This window comes from Zonotrichia albicollis, chromosome 26 (genome assembly GCF_047830755.1).
Source record: "Zonotrichia albicollis isolate bZonAlb1 chromosome 26, bZonAlb1.hap1, whole genome shotgun sequence".
Classification (NCBI taxonomy): Eukaryota; Metazoa; Chordata; class Aves; order Passeriformes; family Passerellidae; genus Zonotrichia; species Zonotrichia albicollis.
In genome coordinates, this window is record NC_133844.1 from 5736932 (window position 1) to 5751646 (window position 14715).

General features: G+C 55.2%; 2 protein-coding genes across 4 annotated transcripts; one reads left to right on the forward strand and one right to left on the reverse strand.

The window, feature by feature from the left end:
- Positions 1-1679: 1679 nt before the first annotated feature.
- On the reverse strand, positions 1680-6204 carry NPM2 (nucleophosmin/nucleoplasmin 2). 3 transcript variants are annotated; one of them, XM_074559345.1, is made up of 10 exons: positions 6039-6204; positions 5651-5744; positions 5464-5549; positions 4509-4625; positions 3342-3435; positions 2401-2525; positions 2216-2244; positions 2100-2139; positions 1835-1911; positions 1680-1750 (listed from the first exon to the last, which is right to left on the reverse strand). In XM_074559345.1, the coding sequence occupies exons 1-9, from the start codon at positions 6144-6146 to the stop codon at positions 1867-1869; spliced, it is 738 nt and encodes a 245-aa protein (XP_074415446.1). In that variant the 5' UTR covers positions 6147-6204; the 3' UTR covers positions 1680-1750; positions 1835-1866. The 3 variants fall into 3 exon arrangements, with proteins under 3 accessions (XP_074415446.1, XP_074415447.1, XP_074415448.1); XM_074559346.1 differs by having other exon boundaries at positions 2100-2136; positions 6039-6198; XM_074559347.1 differs by having other exon boundaries at positions 5832-6198.
- Positions 6205-6915: 711 nt separating this feature from the next.
- PBDC1 (polysaccharide biosynthesis domain containing 1) lies at positions 6916-13431 on the forward strand. Its single transcript, XM_074559348.1, has 6 exons — positions 6916-7055; positions 7171-7236; positions 9051-9110; positions 9709-9849; positions 12614-12725; positions 12797-13431. The coding sequence occupies exons 1-6, from the start codon at positions 7029-7031 to the stop codon at positions 12913-12915; spliced, it is 525 nt and encodes a 174-aa protein (XP_074415449.1). The 5' UTR covers positions 6916-7028; the 3' UTR covers positions 12916-13431.
- Positions 13432-14715: the final 1284 nt, after the last annotated feature.

Here is a 14715-nt window from a genome sequence, read left to right on the forward strand (position 1 = left end):
GGATTGAGAGAGGGATGGGGAAGGTGCAGGAGCATCCTGTGGACTCAGAGAGGGATGGAGGAGGTGCAGAACGATCCCCTGGACACACAGAGCGATGGAAGGAACGCAGGACAGCCCCCTGGATTTAGAGAGGGATGGGGAAGGTGCAGGAGCATCCTTCGGCCTCCCTGAGGTGTGAGGGAGTGCAGGACAAGCCTCTGGATTTAGACAGGGATGGAGTGGGGGGCAGGACAGTCCTGGGGACACACACAGGGATGGAAGAGGTGCAGGAGCATCCTTCAGCCTCAGGGAAAAATGGAGGAGGTGCAGAACGAGCCCCTGGACACACACAGGGATGGAGGAGGTGCAGGAACATCCTCTGGCCTCACTGAGGGATGGGGGACGTGCAGGACAATTCTCTGGACACACAGAGAGGTGGAAGGAGTGCAGGACAATTCTCTGGATTTAGAGACGGATGGAGGAGGTGCAGAGGCATCCTGTGGATTTAGACAGGGAGGGAGGAGGTGCAGGAGCATCCTTCGGCCTCACCGAGGGATGGAGAATGTGCAGGACAACCCCTTGGACACACAGAGGGATGGAGGAGGTGCAGGAAGATCCTTTGCCCTCACTGAGGAATGGAAGAGGTGCAGGACCATGCTGTGGACACACAGAGGGATGGAAGGAGTGCAGGACAATCCCCTGGCCTCGCCAGGTGATGGAGGAGGTGCAGGAGCATCCTTCAGCCTGAGTGAGGGATAGAGAACGTGCAGGACAAGCCTCTGGATTTTGTGAGGGATGGGGGATGTGCAGGAGCATCCTTCAGCCTCAGGGAGGGATGGAGGAGGTGCAGAGGGATCCTGTGGATTTAGAGAGGGATGAGGGAGTCCAGCACAATCCTGGGAACACTCAGAGGGATGGAGAACGTGCAGGACAATCCCCTGGACACACAGAGGGATGGAGGAGGTGCAGGAACATCCTCTGGTCTCACTGAGACACGGAGGATGTGCAGGACAAGTCTCTGGATTTAGTGAGGGATGGAGAATGTGCAGGACAATTCCCTGGCTTTGCCAAGTGATGGAGGTAGTGCAGAAGCATCCTTCAGCCTCACTGAGGGAAGGAGAATATCCAGGACAGGCCTGTGGATTTAGTGAGGGATGGAGGACGTGCAGGACAACCCTCTGGACACACACAGGGATAGAGGGGTGCAGGACAATGCTGTGAGTTTAGTGATGGATGCAGGGGACGCAGGGGATTCAGAGAGGGATGAGGCAGTGCAGGACAATGCTGGGAACACACAGAGGGATGGAAGGAGGGCAGGACAATGTTCTGGATTCAGAGAGGGACGAGTGATGGGTGTGGAGCTGTTGTCACCCCCGGAATATGGCCCGGAGCTGCCAGAGCCTCCCGGAGGTGCCAGCAGCCCCTGCAGGGTGGGGACAGCGCTGCTGTCACAGCTGTGGCCCTGTCCCCTCTGTCCCCAACCCCATCCCGCGGGTGCAGAGCTGATTAACCCCCCCCTCACTGCCCCAAGTGGGGCTCAGGTCCCCTCTGGGACACCCAGGCACCCCCCAAATCCCAGCCAGGTCTGTGGGACCCCATCCTGTCCCTCTAAGCCCCTTTTATCCCCTTCTCACAGCCCCCAAATCCAGGCTGGGGGTGCTCCCACAGCCCCACACCCCCCAGCAGCAGCACAGGGATCCAGGAGTGCAAAATGTGCTTTATTTAATAGGGAACCACACCACCACCACCACCAGCTGCTGCTTCCAGGCACCTGGAGGGGAAGAGGAAAAGGGTTTTTAGTGGGGTGAGCCCGCTGTGGGGTCAGAGCCATTCCAGGGACACCCCCAATCCTCACCTGGATGGAATTCCCAGAATTCCACAATTCCATCATTTCTTGGCTGCTCTTTTCCTGCCCCGGCCGGCTCCGCGTCCCTGCAGAGAGGGGGGGGGGGGGGTCAATATGGGGTGGGGGCAGCCCCCAAATCCCCAATTTCCTCCCATTTTTGGGGTCCAGCGGTGCTGCCCAACACACCCCACCCCTGACCCCCCCCAGGACCCCCAGCCTGGTATCCCCAGGGAAAAGGGGGGAACAGGGGGTCCCCCCTTGGAGCTGCTCCTACCTTGGCTGGGGGTGCACGTGCAGGGACGAGGCTGTTCCTGCTGGGACAGAAGGGGGGGGCAGGATGGGGGTCCCGGCAATGGGGACCCCCCCTCACCCCCAGGTTTCCATACTCACGGCTCCTCCTCCTTTTCCCGCTTCCTTTTCTACGGGAGAGAGAAAGAGAGGGAGGATGAGGAGTCTTCCTCCCGAGGGATGAAGGTCATGGCTCATCCCCATAGCAGAGAGCAATTTGGGGTTCCCTCCCTCCCCCCGTGCCACAGGGACCCTAAAACCCTCAGACCCCCCCATCAGGTGCTGACCTTGGTTGTTCTGCCCTTCTGGGCACCTGAGCCCTTTGGGGGCCTCTTGGGGGCTTGCACTGGTGATTCCTCTTCTTCCTCCTCCTCATCATCATCATAAGCCTCATCCGAGCTCAGGTCCATGACTGCGGGAGAGGCTGGCTGAGCCCCCAAATCCTGCTGGGGGCGTCGGGGGGACCCCAATACTCATAACTGGACACCATGGGGGGATTCAGGGGGTGGGGGTCCCCGAGAGTCACTGGACACATAGAGGGGGACACCCCAATACTCACTGGACACCACGGGGGGATTCAAGGGGTGTGGGGGACCCCCATAGTCACTGTACATGCTCTGGGGGGGTTCAGGGGATGGGGAACCCAATGCTCACTAGACACATGGAGGGGAGCACCCCGATAATTATTGGGCACGTTGTGGGGGGGTTCAGGGGGTGGGGGGGACCCCAACAGTCACTGGACACGGGAGGAGGGGTTCAGGGAGTAGGTGGGACCCCAATAATTCTCACTAGACACGTGGAGGGGGGAATCAGGGGATGGGGGGACCCCAATAGTCACTGAACACCATGGGGGGGGATTCAAGGGGTGTGGGGGACCCCCATAGTCACTGTACATGCTCTGGGGGTGTTCAAGGGATGGGGAACCCGATGCTCACTAGACACATGGAGGGGGGATCAGGGGATGGGGGGACACCAATAGTCACTGGACAGGCAGGGGGGGAACCCCCACACTCAGGGATGTGTGGGGGGACACACCCCAATACTCACTGGACATGTGGAGGGGACCCCAATACTCACTGGACACGTGGAGGGGTTCAGGGGGTGTGGGGGACCCCCATAGTCACTGGACACGTTGTGGGGGCTTCAGGGGGTGAGGGGACACCCCGATACGCACTGGACACGTGGAGGGGGCGTTTAGGGAGTGGGGGGACCCCCCCCCAATACTCACTGGACACGTGCTGGCCGCTGACAAAGAGGGGCCCCGAGCCGGCTCGCAGGCGCAAGGTCACCGGGGGGCTCAGCTCCATTCCGGCCAGCGAGGCCTGGAAACGGGGGTGGGAATAAACGCTGGCAAACCCCCGGGGCTGCAACAGCGACCCTCAGAGCCCTGGAACCCTCCCCGGGGACAGCAGCAGCGATCCTCAGAGCCCTGGAACCCTCCCCGGGACAGCAGCAGCGACCCTCAGAGCCCTGGAACCCTCCCCGGGACTGCAACAGCGACCCTCAGAGCCCTGGAACCCTCCCCGGGACTACAACAGCGACCCTCAGCCCTGGAACCCTCCCCGGGGACAGCAGCAGCGACCCTCAGAGCCCTCCCATTACAAGGGGGGACAACAACAAGGGGACGGCTGGGACAGGGGGACGGGGTGGGACAGACACGCAGGACCGAGGGACAAAGGACAACACGTGGGGACACGGGGAACACAGGACACGAGGGGACACGCAGGATAGGAGGCAGAGGAGATGGAGGACAGGGGGCAGCCCCCCGGTCCCCGAACCCTCCCCGGGACATCCAGGAGTAGGCCCCACTCTCCGAGCCCTTCCGGGGCAGGAGCAGGAGCTCCCCCAGACCCTCCGCTGGACAAGGGCAACCCCCAGACCCCCTGAACCTTCCCCAGGACAGCCCCCAGACCCTCAAGCTCTCCCAGGGACAGCCCTGGACGCTCCCCGGGACAGCAGCAGCCCCCAGTCCCCCAATCCCTCCACGGGACCGACCCTGGACACCCCCCAGGATCCTCGGAGCCCCCTGAGCCCTCCCAGGGATAACCCCCAGACAACAGCAGCCCCCGGAGGGGTCCCTAAGCCCTCCACGGGACAGAACCCGGACCCTCCCTGGGACAGAAGCAGCCCCCAGACCCTCCCCGGGACAGCAGCCCTCAGAGGATCCTCCCCAGAGGAGCCCTCAGCTCCCCAATCCCTCCACGGGACAGACCCTGGACCCTCCTCAGGACAGCCCCGAGGCCTCTCCGAGACAATCCCCAGAGCTCCCTGGACCCTCCCCGGGGCAGGAGCAGAAACTCCCCCAGACCCCTCCCCAGGGCAGCCCCCCGAGCTCCGGAGCCCTCCCGGGACAGCGGCAACCCCCAGACCCCTTCCCGGAGCCCCCGGGCCTCACCATGGGCAGCACCGAGGGTTTGAGCGTGGCCAGCGGCAGCGGGGCGCGGCTGTCGCCGCCCTCGGCCACCACCTCGAGCACGTGGAACTCATCCCGGGCCGCCTCCCCCAGGGACACCTGGGCAGGGAAAATGAGGGAAATCCCTGAGGACAGCCCCAAAATGCGGCCTGAACCCCGAAATTGGGGTTTTTTGGGGTGAGGGGAGCCCCTGCCCAGCCAATATTCCCTGCAGGAGTCATCACAGCACCGGGAATTTGGGGGGCTGAGGGGCACCAGCACCCCCTCCCTGCCCGCCACCATCGCTCCCACATCCCAATTATTTCCTTAATTAAACACACAATTAATTACAGGCTGTGGGAAGAACAAATCCCCTCAACCCCCTCGGTTTTTTTTTTTTTTTTTAGGGTATTTTTGGGTTTTTTTGGAGGTATTTTTTGGGGTTTTTATAGGGGGGTAGTTTTTTGGTTTTGGGTTTTTTGGGGGGGTTTTTTTGAGAATTTGAGATTTTTTTGGGAGGGGTTTTGGGGTTTTTTGGGGGGCTATTTTTTTGGGTCTTAAGGTATTTGTTTGGGTTTTGGGGTCTCGGGTTTTTTGGGGGTGGGTATTTTTTGAGGAGTTTTGGGGGGGTTAGGGGTTTTTTTGGGAGGTATTTTTTTAGGTCTCAGGGAGGTATTTTGGGGTATTTTTTTAGATTTTGAGGGGTTTTGGGGAGGGTATTTCTTTAGGTCTTAAGAGGTTTTTGGGGGTATGTTTTTGGGTTTCTTTTGGGCGGTATTTCTTTGGGTTTTAGGGTTTTGGGGGGTATTATTTGAGGGATTTTAAGGGCTTGCTTTGGGGTATTTTTTTTGAGTTTTAGGGTTTTTGGGGGTATTTTTTTTTTAGATTTCAAGGGTTTTGGGGGGCATTTTTTTGGGGTCTTAGGGGTTTTTTTTAGGGTATTTTTGGGGTCGCTCACCGTGCGCAGCACCAGCTGCTGCTCGCAGTGCCAATCCTCGGTCACTTGGAAGGTGCAGGAGCTCTTGGCGCTGCTCAGCTCGCACCCTGCGGGGACAGGGAGGTGACAGGGAGGGGACAGAGCCACCCCTGGGTATAGGGTGGGCACATTTTGGGGGTGTTCGGGATGGGGAGGGAGCGACACTCACCCCAAAGGACGGACACGGGTCTGTCGGAGCCGCTGTCGGTGCTGTCCGTGGAGGACATGGCTGGGGAGGGGACACGGCTCGGGGGTGGCACAGCCTGAGTGGGGACACACACACACACAGAGCTGTGGGGAAATTCAAATTTGGGGAAAAATCGCCCAAATTTCCCGCCCCAAAGACTCACCCAAAGCAGCACCGCCGTTCTGAACCCCAGGGGGATCCCACAAACAGCGGGGCCACCCCAGAGCGGCATTTATGGGGTCACAGGGACCCTGCCCACCCCTCAGAGTAATTAGGAGCAGCCGCGCTGTAATTAGTTAATGAACTACTCAGGTGCGGGGGTTAATGAGCGTGGGAGCGCCAGCATCCCCCGCGCTGCGTGACAGGTCACCGTGTGGGGACATCGCTGTGGTGGTGGCCCCATCCTGAGTGTCACCGGCTGTTTCCGTGCTCTGGGTGTCCCTCGATGTCCCCCTGTGTTGTGCCGTGTCCCCTCCATATCCCCCCGGGTCCCTCGATGTCACCCTCTGTTTCTTGATGTCCCCCATGTCCCCTCCAGTTCTCCCGTGTCCCCTTGCCTCCCGTGTTGTCCCCTCCATGTCACCTCGTGTCCCCCCACCCCACGTGTCCCCTCATGTCCCCCCGTGTTCTCCTGTGTCCCCTCACACCACCCGTGTCCCCTTGCCTCGGGCGTTCCCCCGGGTTGTCCTGTGTCCCCCCGTGTCCCCTCCATGTCCCCGTGTGTCCCCCACCCCACGTGTCCTCCCGTCTTGTCCTGGGTCCCTCGATGTCCCTCCGTGTCCCCCTGTCCTGCGTGACCCCTTCGTGTCCCCACCATGTCACCCCGTGTTCCCCACGTGTCCCCCCGTGTTGTCCTGTCTGTCCCTCAATGTCACCCCGTGTCCCCCCATGTCCCCACGTGTTGTTCTGTGTCCCTCGATGTCCCCCTGTGTTCCCTCGGTGTCACCTCGTGTCCCTCCGTGTCCCCCTGTCCCTCGGTCCTGTGCGTCCCTCTCGTGTCCCCCTGATCCCCCCGTGCCACCCTGCCCCAGGCGTCCCCCCGTTGTCCCCTCTGTCCCCTCGTGTCCCCCCCAGTCTCTCTGTCCTCCCCTTGTCTCTCTCCCGCCCCACGTGTTCCCCCCCGTCCCCCCAGTGTCTCCCCGTATCCCTCCCTGTCCCCTTGTCCCTCGGTCCTGCGTGTCCCTCCCGTGTCCCCCCGTGACTCCTTTGTCCCCCTTGTCCCTCCCCCGATCCCCCGTGTCCCACTCTCTCCCCACCCTGTCGCTCTCTGTTCCCCCCCTGTCCCCTCCCCTGTCCCCCCTGTCCCTCCCCGGTCCCCGCTGTCCCCTCCCGTGCCGGTGCCCCTCCCCTTCCGGCAGCGATGGCGGCGGCGGGACTGGCGGGGCTGGTGAGACTGGGGGGCACTGGGGGGCACTGGGTGGCTCTGGGTGGCTCTGGGGGCCCTGTCCCCCTGTCCCTCTGTCCCTCTGTCCCCGCCGTGTCACATTCCCGTGTCCCCGCAGGGTCCCGGCGAGGCCGCGGCGGCCGCTCAGGCGCTGTCGCTGCCCGCGGAGAGCTTCGGCAACGACGTGAGTGGGAATGGGAATGGGGACACTGGGGGGACTGGGGACACAGTGGGGGGACTGGGAATGGGGACCGGGGACACTGGGGGGCACTGGGAAAGTGAGTGACACTGGGGGGGACACTGGGGGGACTGGGAATGGGGACACTGGGGGGATTGGAGGGACACTGGGGGGACTGGGGGGATTGGGAAAGTGAGGGACACTGGGGGGACTAGGAAACTGGGAATGGGGGAGACTGGGGGGATCGGGGAAACTGGGAATGGGGACACTGGGGGGACTGGGGACACACTGGGGGGACTGGGAATGGGGACTGGGGATACTGGGGGGACTGGGAAAGTGAGTGACACTGAGGGGACACTGGGGGGACTGGGAATGGGGACATTGGAGACGCTGGGGGATTGGAGGAACTGGGAGTGGTGGCACTGGGGGGACACCACGGGGGACTGGGGAACTGGGGACACTGGTGGGACTGGGAAAGTGAGTGGCACTGGGGGGCACTGGGGTGACTGAGACACTGGGGGGACTGGGAGAACTGGGAGTGGTGGCACTGGGGGGACACTGGGGGGACTGGGACTGGGGACACTGGGGGGACTGGGAATGGGGACACTGAAGGGGACTGGAGACACTGGAGGGGACTGGGACTGGGAAAGTGAGTGAGACTGGGGGGACACAGGGGGGACTGGGAATGGGGACACTGAAGGGGACACTGGGACACTGGAGGGCACTGGGACTGGGAAAGTGAGTGAGACTGGGGGGACTGGGAATGGGGACACTGGGGGGACTGGGGGGAATGGGAATGGTGACACTGGGGGGACACTGGGGGGACTGGGACTGGGAAGGTGAGTGAGACTGGGGGGACACTGGGGGGACTGGGAATGGGGACACTGAAGGGGACTGGAGACACTGGAGGGGACTGGGAAAGTGAGTGAGACTGGGGGGACTGGGGACACTGGGGGGAATGGGAATGGTGACACTGGGGACACACTGGGGGGACTAAGAATGGGGGGGCTGGGACACTGAGGGCCCTGGGACGACTGGGGGTCCTTACTGGGAGGGAGCCCCATATTTGGGGGTCCCTGCCTTGGGTATCCCTCTCCTTGCAGGGGGGTCCCAGCTATGATGGGGTTTCATCTTTTGGGGTCCCAGTCCTGGGGGGGGGGGTTCCCAGCTTTGGGGTTCCCTGTCCTGGAGGGTCACAGGGCTGAGGGGTCCCAGCTTTGGGGGATCCCAGTGGTGGGGAGTCCCAGTCCTTGGTGGGGGTCCCAGTCTGGGGGAGTTCCCCCAGTCCAGGAGGGTCCCTGTCCTGGAAGAGGGTCCCAGTTTTAGGGGTCCCAGTTTTGGGGGTTCCCCCAATCCAGGAGGGTCCCTGTCCTGGAAGAGGGTCCCTGTTTTAGGGGTCCCAGTTTTGGGGGTTCCCCCAATCCAGGAGGGTCCCAGTCTTGGGAGGGGGGGTCCCATTTTGGTGGTCCCAATCCACAGAGAAAGGTCCCTGTCCTTGCAGGGGGGTCCCAGATTTGGGGGGTTTCAACTTTTGGGGTCCCTGTCCTGGGATGGGATCCCAGTTTTGGGGTGTCCCAGTTTTGGGGGCTCTCAGTCCCAGCACAGGGGTCCCACCCCTGTCCCCTGGGAGCAGGAGAACCCCAAAAAGAAGAAACCCCCCAGAACAGGAAGAGAGGAACCCCAAAGGCAGCAAAATCCCCACAAAAGCAGGGAGAACGCCCCAAAAACGGGGAGGGGGTCCCCAAAATGGGACAGGGACCCCCTCGCCGAGGGGACATTTGTCCCCAGGAGGTGACCCAGGTGTCCCTGGTGCCACCCAGCCCCGCGTGGAGCTGGCCTGGGCCATGAAGGCGCATCAGCACGCCGAGGTCTACTTCAACGTGAGTGTGGGGTTTGGGGCTTTTGGGGTTTTGGGCTTTTGGGGCTTTGGGGTCTTGGTGTGGGGTTTTCGGGTTTTGGGGTGGGCTTTTGGGGCTTTGGGGTTTTGTGGTTTTGGAGATTCGGGGTTTTGGGGTGGGGGTTTTGGCGTTTTGAGGCTTTGGGGCTCTGGGGCTTTGGGGTGAGGTTTTGGGGTTTTAGGGCTTTGGGGTTTTGGGGTTTTAACATTTTGGGGTTTTGGGGCTTTGGGGCTTTGGAGTGGGGTTTTGGGGTTTTAGCATTTTGGGGTTTTGGGGCTTTGGGGTGGGATTTTGGCATTTTGGGGTTTTCTGGTGGGCTCTTGGAGTTTTGGGGCTTTGGGCTTTTGGGACTTTGGGGTGACGTTTTGGGGTTTTAGGGGTTTGGGGTTTTAACATTTTGGGGTTTTGGGGCTTTGGGTCTTTGGGATGGGGTTTTGGGGTGGAGCTTTCACATTTTGGACTGGGGTTTTGGCATTTTTGGGGCTTTGGAGTGGGGTTTTGGCATTTTGGGGTTTTGAGGTGGGGTTTTGGGTCTTTCGGGTGGGGTTTTGGGGTGTCCCAGCTGATGCTCCCCCTGCAGCTCATCTCCTCTGTGGAGCCCAAGTTCCTGAAGCTCACCCAGGTGGACGAGCGGATCTATGAGGAATTCCGCAGAACCTTCCGGAACCTGCGCGTGGACGTGCTGGACCCCGAGGAGCTGAAATCTGAGGCAGCCAAGGAGGTGTGGTGGGGTTTGGGGTTTTAGTGGAGTTCGGGGGTGTTTAGTAGGGTTTCCTTCCTTTTTAATGGGGTTTTTGCGAAAAAAAATCTCAAAAAACCCCAAAACCCCAAGAAATACCTCAAAAAATCTCAAGCCCCAAACAATACCTCAAAAAAACCCCAAACCCCCCCCTCCAAAAAAACCCACAAATCCAAAACTCCAAAAACCCTGAAAAAATACCTCAAAAAATATCTGAACTTCCCCAAACCCCCACAAAATACCTCAAAAAACCAAAAAAATACCTCAAAAAACCCCAAAACCCAAAAAATACCTCAAAAGCCCCAAACCCCCAAAAAACTCTTAAAAAAGCCAAAACCCCCCAAAAATACCCTAGAAAACTCAAAATCCCAGGGGCGTTGTGAGGGGTTTATTGGGATTTCCCCCCTTTTTAGTGGGATTTTGGGGTGCTGAGGGTGTTTTTAACCCCCAGAAATGGCGCCTCTGCTTTCATGGGATGGTGAAGGATTTCAGCTGTGGGGCCAAGTCTTGGGAGGGGTTTGGGGGGTTTTATTGGGATTTCCCCCCAAGGCAGTGGACGGGGTTTTGTGAGGGGTTTTTAGTGGTGTTTGGGGGGATTTTATTGGGGTTTTGGGGTGCTGAAGGTGTTTATAACCTTTCAGAAATGGCGCCTCTGCCTTGAGGGCTTGGTGGAGGATTTCAACTAGGCCCGGGCAAGGCTTGGGTGGGGTTTGGGGGGTTTTAGTGGGATTTCTCCCCAAGGTTGTGGGTAGGGTTTTATGAGGGAGTTTTATTGGGGTTTGGAGGAGTTTTATTGAGCTTTTATTGGGGTTTTGGGGTGCTGATGGTGTTTTTATCCCCCCAGCAGTGGCACCTCCACTTTGAGAGGGTGGTGGAGGATTTCAACTAGGCCAGGCCTAGGCTTGGGTGGGGTTTGGGGGTTTTTAAGGGAGTTTGGGGGATTTTATTGGGATTTCCCCCCAGGGCAGTGGATGAGGTTTTGTGAGGGGGTTTTATTGGGATTTTGGGGGTTTTATTGGGATTTTGGTGTGGTTTATTAAGATTTTGGGGTGCTGAGGGTGTTTTTCCCCCTCAGAAGTGGCGCCCGTTCTGCCTCAGCTTCGAGGGCCTGGTGGAGGATTTCAGCTACAGGGCCAAGGCTTGGAGGGGTTTTAGTGGGATTTCCTCACAAGGCTGTGGATGAGGTTTTGTGAGGGGGTTTTAGTGGGATTTTAGTGGGGTTTTATTGGGGTTTTGGGGTGCTGAGGGTGTTTTTCCCCCCTCAGAAGTGGTGCCCGTTGTGCCTCAGCTTCGAGGGTGTGGTGGAGGATTTCAGCTACAGGGCCAAGGCTTGGGTTGGGTTTGGGGGGTTTTATTGGGATTTGGGGGGGTTTTATTGGGATTTTGTTGTGGTTTATTAAGATTTTGGGGTGCTGAGGGTGTTTTTCCCCCTCAGAAGTGGCGCCCATTCTGCCTCAGCTTTGAGGGCCTGGTGGAAGATTTCAGCTACAGGGCCAAGGCTTGGAGGGGTTTTAGTGGGATTTCCCCCCAAGGCTGTAGATGAGGTTTTGTGAGGGGGTTTTAGTGGGATTTTAGTGGGATTTTAGTAGGGTTTTATTGGGGTTTTGGGGTGCTGAGGGTGTTTTTCCTCCCTCAGAAGTGGCGCCCGTTCTGCCTCAGCTTTGAGGGCCTGGTGGAGGATTTCAGCTAGGCCAGGGCAAGGCTTGGGTTGGGTTTGGGGGGGTTTTATTGGGATTTTGGGGGTTTTGTTGGGATTTTGGGGGTTTTATTGGGATTTTGGTGTGGTTTATTAAGATTTTGGGGTGCTGAGGGTGTTTTTCCCCCCTCAGAAGTGGCGCCCGTTCTGCCTCAGCTTTGAGGGCGTGCTGGAGGATTTCAGCTACAGGGCCAAGGCTTGGGGGGTTTTATAGGGATTTCCTCCCAAGGCTGTAGATGAGGTTTTGTGAGGGGGTTTTAGTGAGATTTTGTTGTGGTTTATTAGGATTTTGGGGTGCTGAGAGTGTTTTTGCCCCCTCAGAAGTGGCGCCCATTCTGCCTCAGCTTCGAGGGCCTGGTGGAGGATTTCAGCTAGGCCAGGGCAAGGCTTGGGTTGGGTTTGGGGGGTTTTAATGTGGTTTGGGGGGGTTTTATTGGAATTTTGGGGGTTTTATTGGGATTTTGGTGTGGTTTATTAAGATTTTGGGGTGCTGAGGGTGTTTTTCCCCCCTCAGAAGTGGCGCCCATTCTGCCTCAGCTTCGAGGGCCTGGTGGAGGATTTCAGCTAGGCCAGGGCAAGGCTTGGAGGGGTTTTAGTGGGATTTCCTCCCAAGGCCATGGATAGGGTTTTGTGAGGGGGTTTTATTGGGATTTTGTTGTGGTTTATTAGGATTTTGGGGTGCTGAGGGTGTTTTTCCACCTCAGAAGTGGCGCCCATTCTGCCTCAGCTTTGAGGGTGTGGTGGAGGATTTCAGCTAGGCCTGGGCAAGGCTTGGGTTGGGTTTGGGGGGGTTTTATTGGGATTTTGGGGTTTTTGTTGGGATTTTGGGGGTTTTATTGGGATTTTGGTGTGGTTTATTAAGATTTTGGGGTGCTGAGAGTGTTTTTCGCCCCTCAGAAGTGGCGCCCGTTCTGCCTCAGCTTCGAGGGCCTGGTGGAGGATTTCAGCTAGGCCAGGCCAAGGCTTGGGTTGGGTTTTGGGGGGGTTTTATTGGGATTTTGGTGTGGTTTATTAAGATTTTGGGGTGCTGAGAGTGTTTTTCCCCCTCAGAAGTGGCGCCCATTCTGCCTCAGCTTCGAGGGCGTGGTGGAGGATTTCAACTTCGGGACTCTGCTGCGCTTGGACTCGCGCGGGGAATACTCGGAGGAAAATTCCATCCTGGGTGGGTTTGGGGTCTGGGGGCACTGGGGGGACCCCAAATCCCCCCATGCTGAGCCCTGTCCCCCTCTGCAGCCACCAGGATCCAGTTCCTGGCCATCGAGATCGCCCGGAACAGGGAGGGCTGCAATGAACACGTGCACAGGAGGGGAAGGGATGGGGGAGAGGAGCCACGGGGTGGAATCCTGAAATAAATCCTGAAAAACTGCCATGAATCCTGAAAGGACTTTTATAAATCCTGAAAAACTGCAGTAGACCCTGAAAAACTGCAGTAAATCCTGAAAAACTGCCATGAATCCTGAAAACACTTTTATAAATCCTGAAAAACTGCAGTAAACCCTGAAAAACTGCCATGAATCCTGAAAACACTTTTATAAATCCTGAAAGGATTCAATGAATCCTGAAAAACTGCAATGAATCCTGAAAACACTTTTATAAATCCTGAAAGGATTCAATGAATCCTGAAAAACTGCAATAAATCCTGAAAGAACTTCTATAAATCCTGAAAAACTGCAGTAAATCCTGAAAAAATGCAATGAATCCTGAAAGAACTTCAATTATACTGAAAGGACTTCTCTAAATTCTGAAAGGATTCAATGAATCCTGAAAAACTGCAATAAATTCTCAAAGAATTCCTATAAATCCTGAAAAACAGCAGTAAATCCTGAAAAACTGCAATAAATCCTGAAAAACTGCAATGAATCCTGAAAAAAGTTTTATAAATGCTGAAAAACTGCAGTAAATCCTGAAAAACCTCAATAAATCCTGATAAAACTGCACTAAATCCTGAAAGAATTCAATAAATCGTGACAGGATTCAATAATCCTGAAAGAACTTCAGTAAATCCTAAAATGATTTTAATAAATCCTAAAAGAACTTTAATACATCCTGAAATTACTTCAATAAATCATAAATTACTTCAATAAATCCTGAAAGGACTTTCATAAATCCTAAAAGAACTTTAATAAATCCTAAAAGACTTTGAATAAATTCTAAATGAACTTTTATAAGTCCTAAAATTATTTTTATAAATCCTAAAAGGACTTCAATAAATCCTACAATGACTTTTAAAAATCCTGAAAGGACTTTTATAAATCCTAAAAGAACTTGAATAAATCCTAAAAGAACTAGAGTAAATCCTAAAAGGACTTTAATAAATGCTAAAAGAACTTTAATAAATCCTAAAAGAATTTGAATAAATCCTGAAAAAACTTCAATAAATCCTAAAATTATTTTAATAAATCCTAAAAGACCTTGAATAAATCCTAAAAGAACTTTTATAAATCCTAAAAGAACTTTTATAAATCCTAAAATAATTTTAATAAATCCTAAAATTCCTGCTATAAATCCAGAAACGAATTTAATAAATCCTAAAAGAACTTTAATAAATCCTAAAATTATTTTTATAAATCCTAAAAGTTCCCTAAACTGTAGATTTTTTTTTTCCTTAAAACTTATTTAAACCTAAAAACCCCAAAACCCCCAAACCCCCCAAAACCTCAACCACAACATTTCCAGTATTTTTTAATAAAAAATGAAATAAACCAAACTGCAACCCACGAGAAGAGACTTTGAATTTCTTATCTCTTCAAACAGCAAAAGTTTTTATTGTTTAATTTTATTTTATTTTGCTTTATTTTATTTTTATTTTATTTTATTTTTTAAATTTTTAAAATTGAATTTAATTTCATTTTTAAATTAAAATAAATTTTATTTTATTTTATTTTATTTTACCTGTTAAATTAACATTTTTTCCCCACTTCTCTCCAAGGAAATATTTTCCCCTCTGCCCCTTCCAGCTGCAAATAAAGATTTTAAAATCCCAATCCCAGTTTGTTAAAAATCCCAAAATCCCAATCCCTGTTTGGGGTCCCAAATACCTGTTTGAAAATCCCAATCCCTTTTTGGGGTCCTGTCCCAAAATCCCAATTCTTGTTTGGGGCTCCTGTTTGAAAATCCCAATTCTTGTTTGAAAGTCCCAAAATCTCAATCCC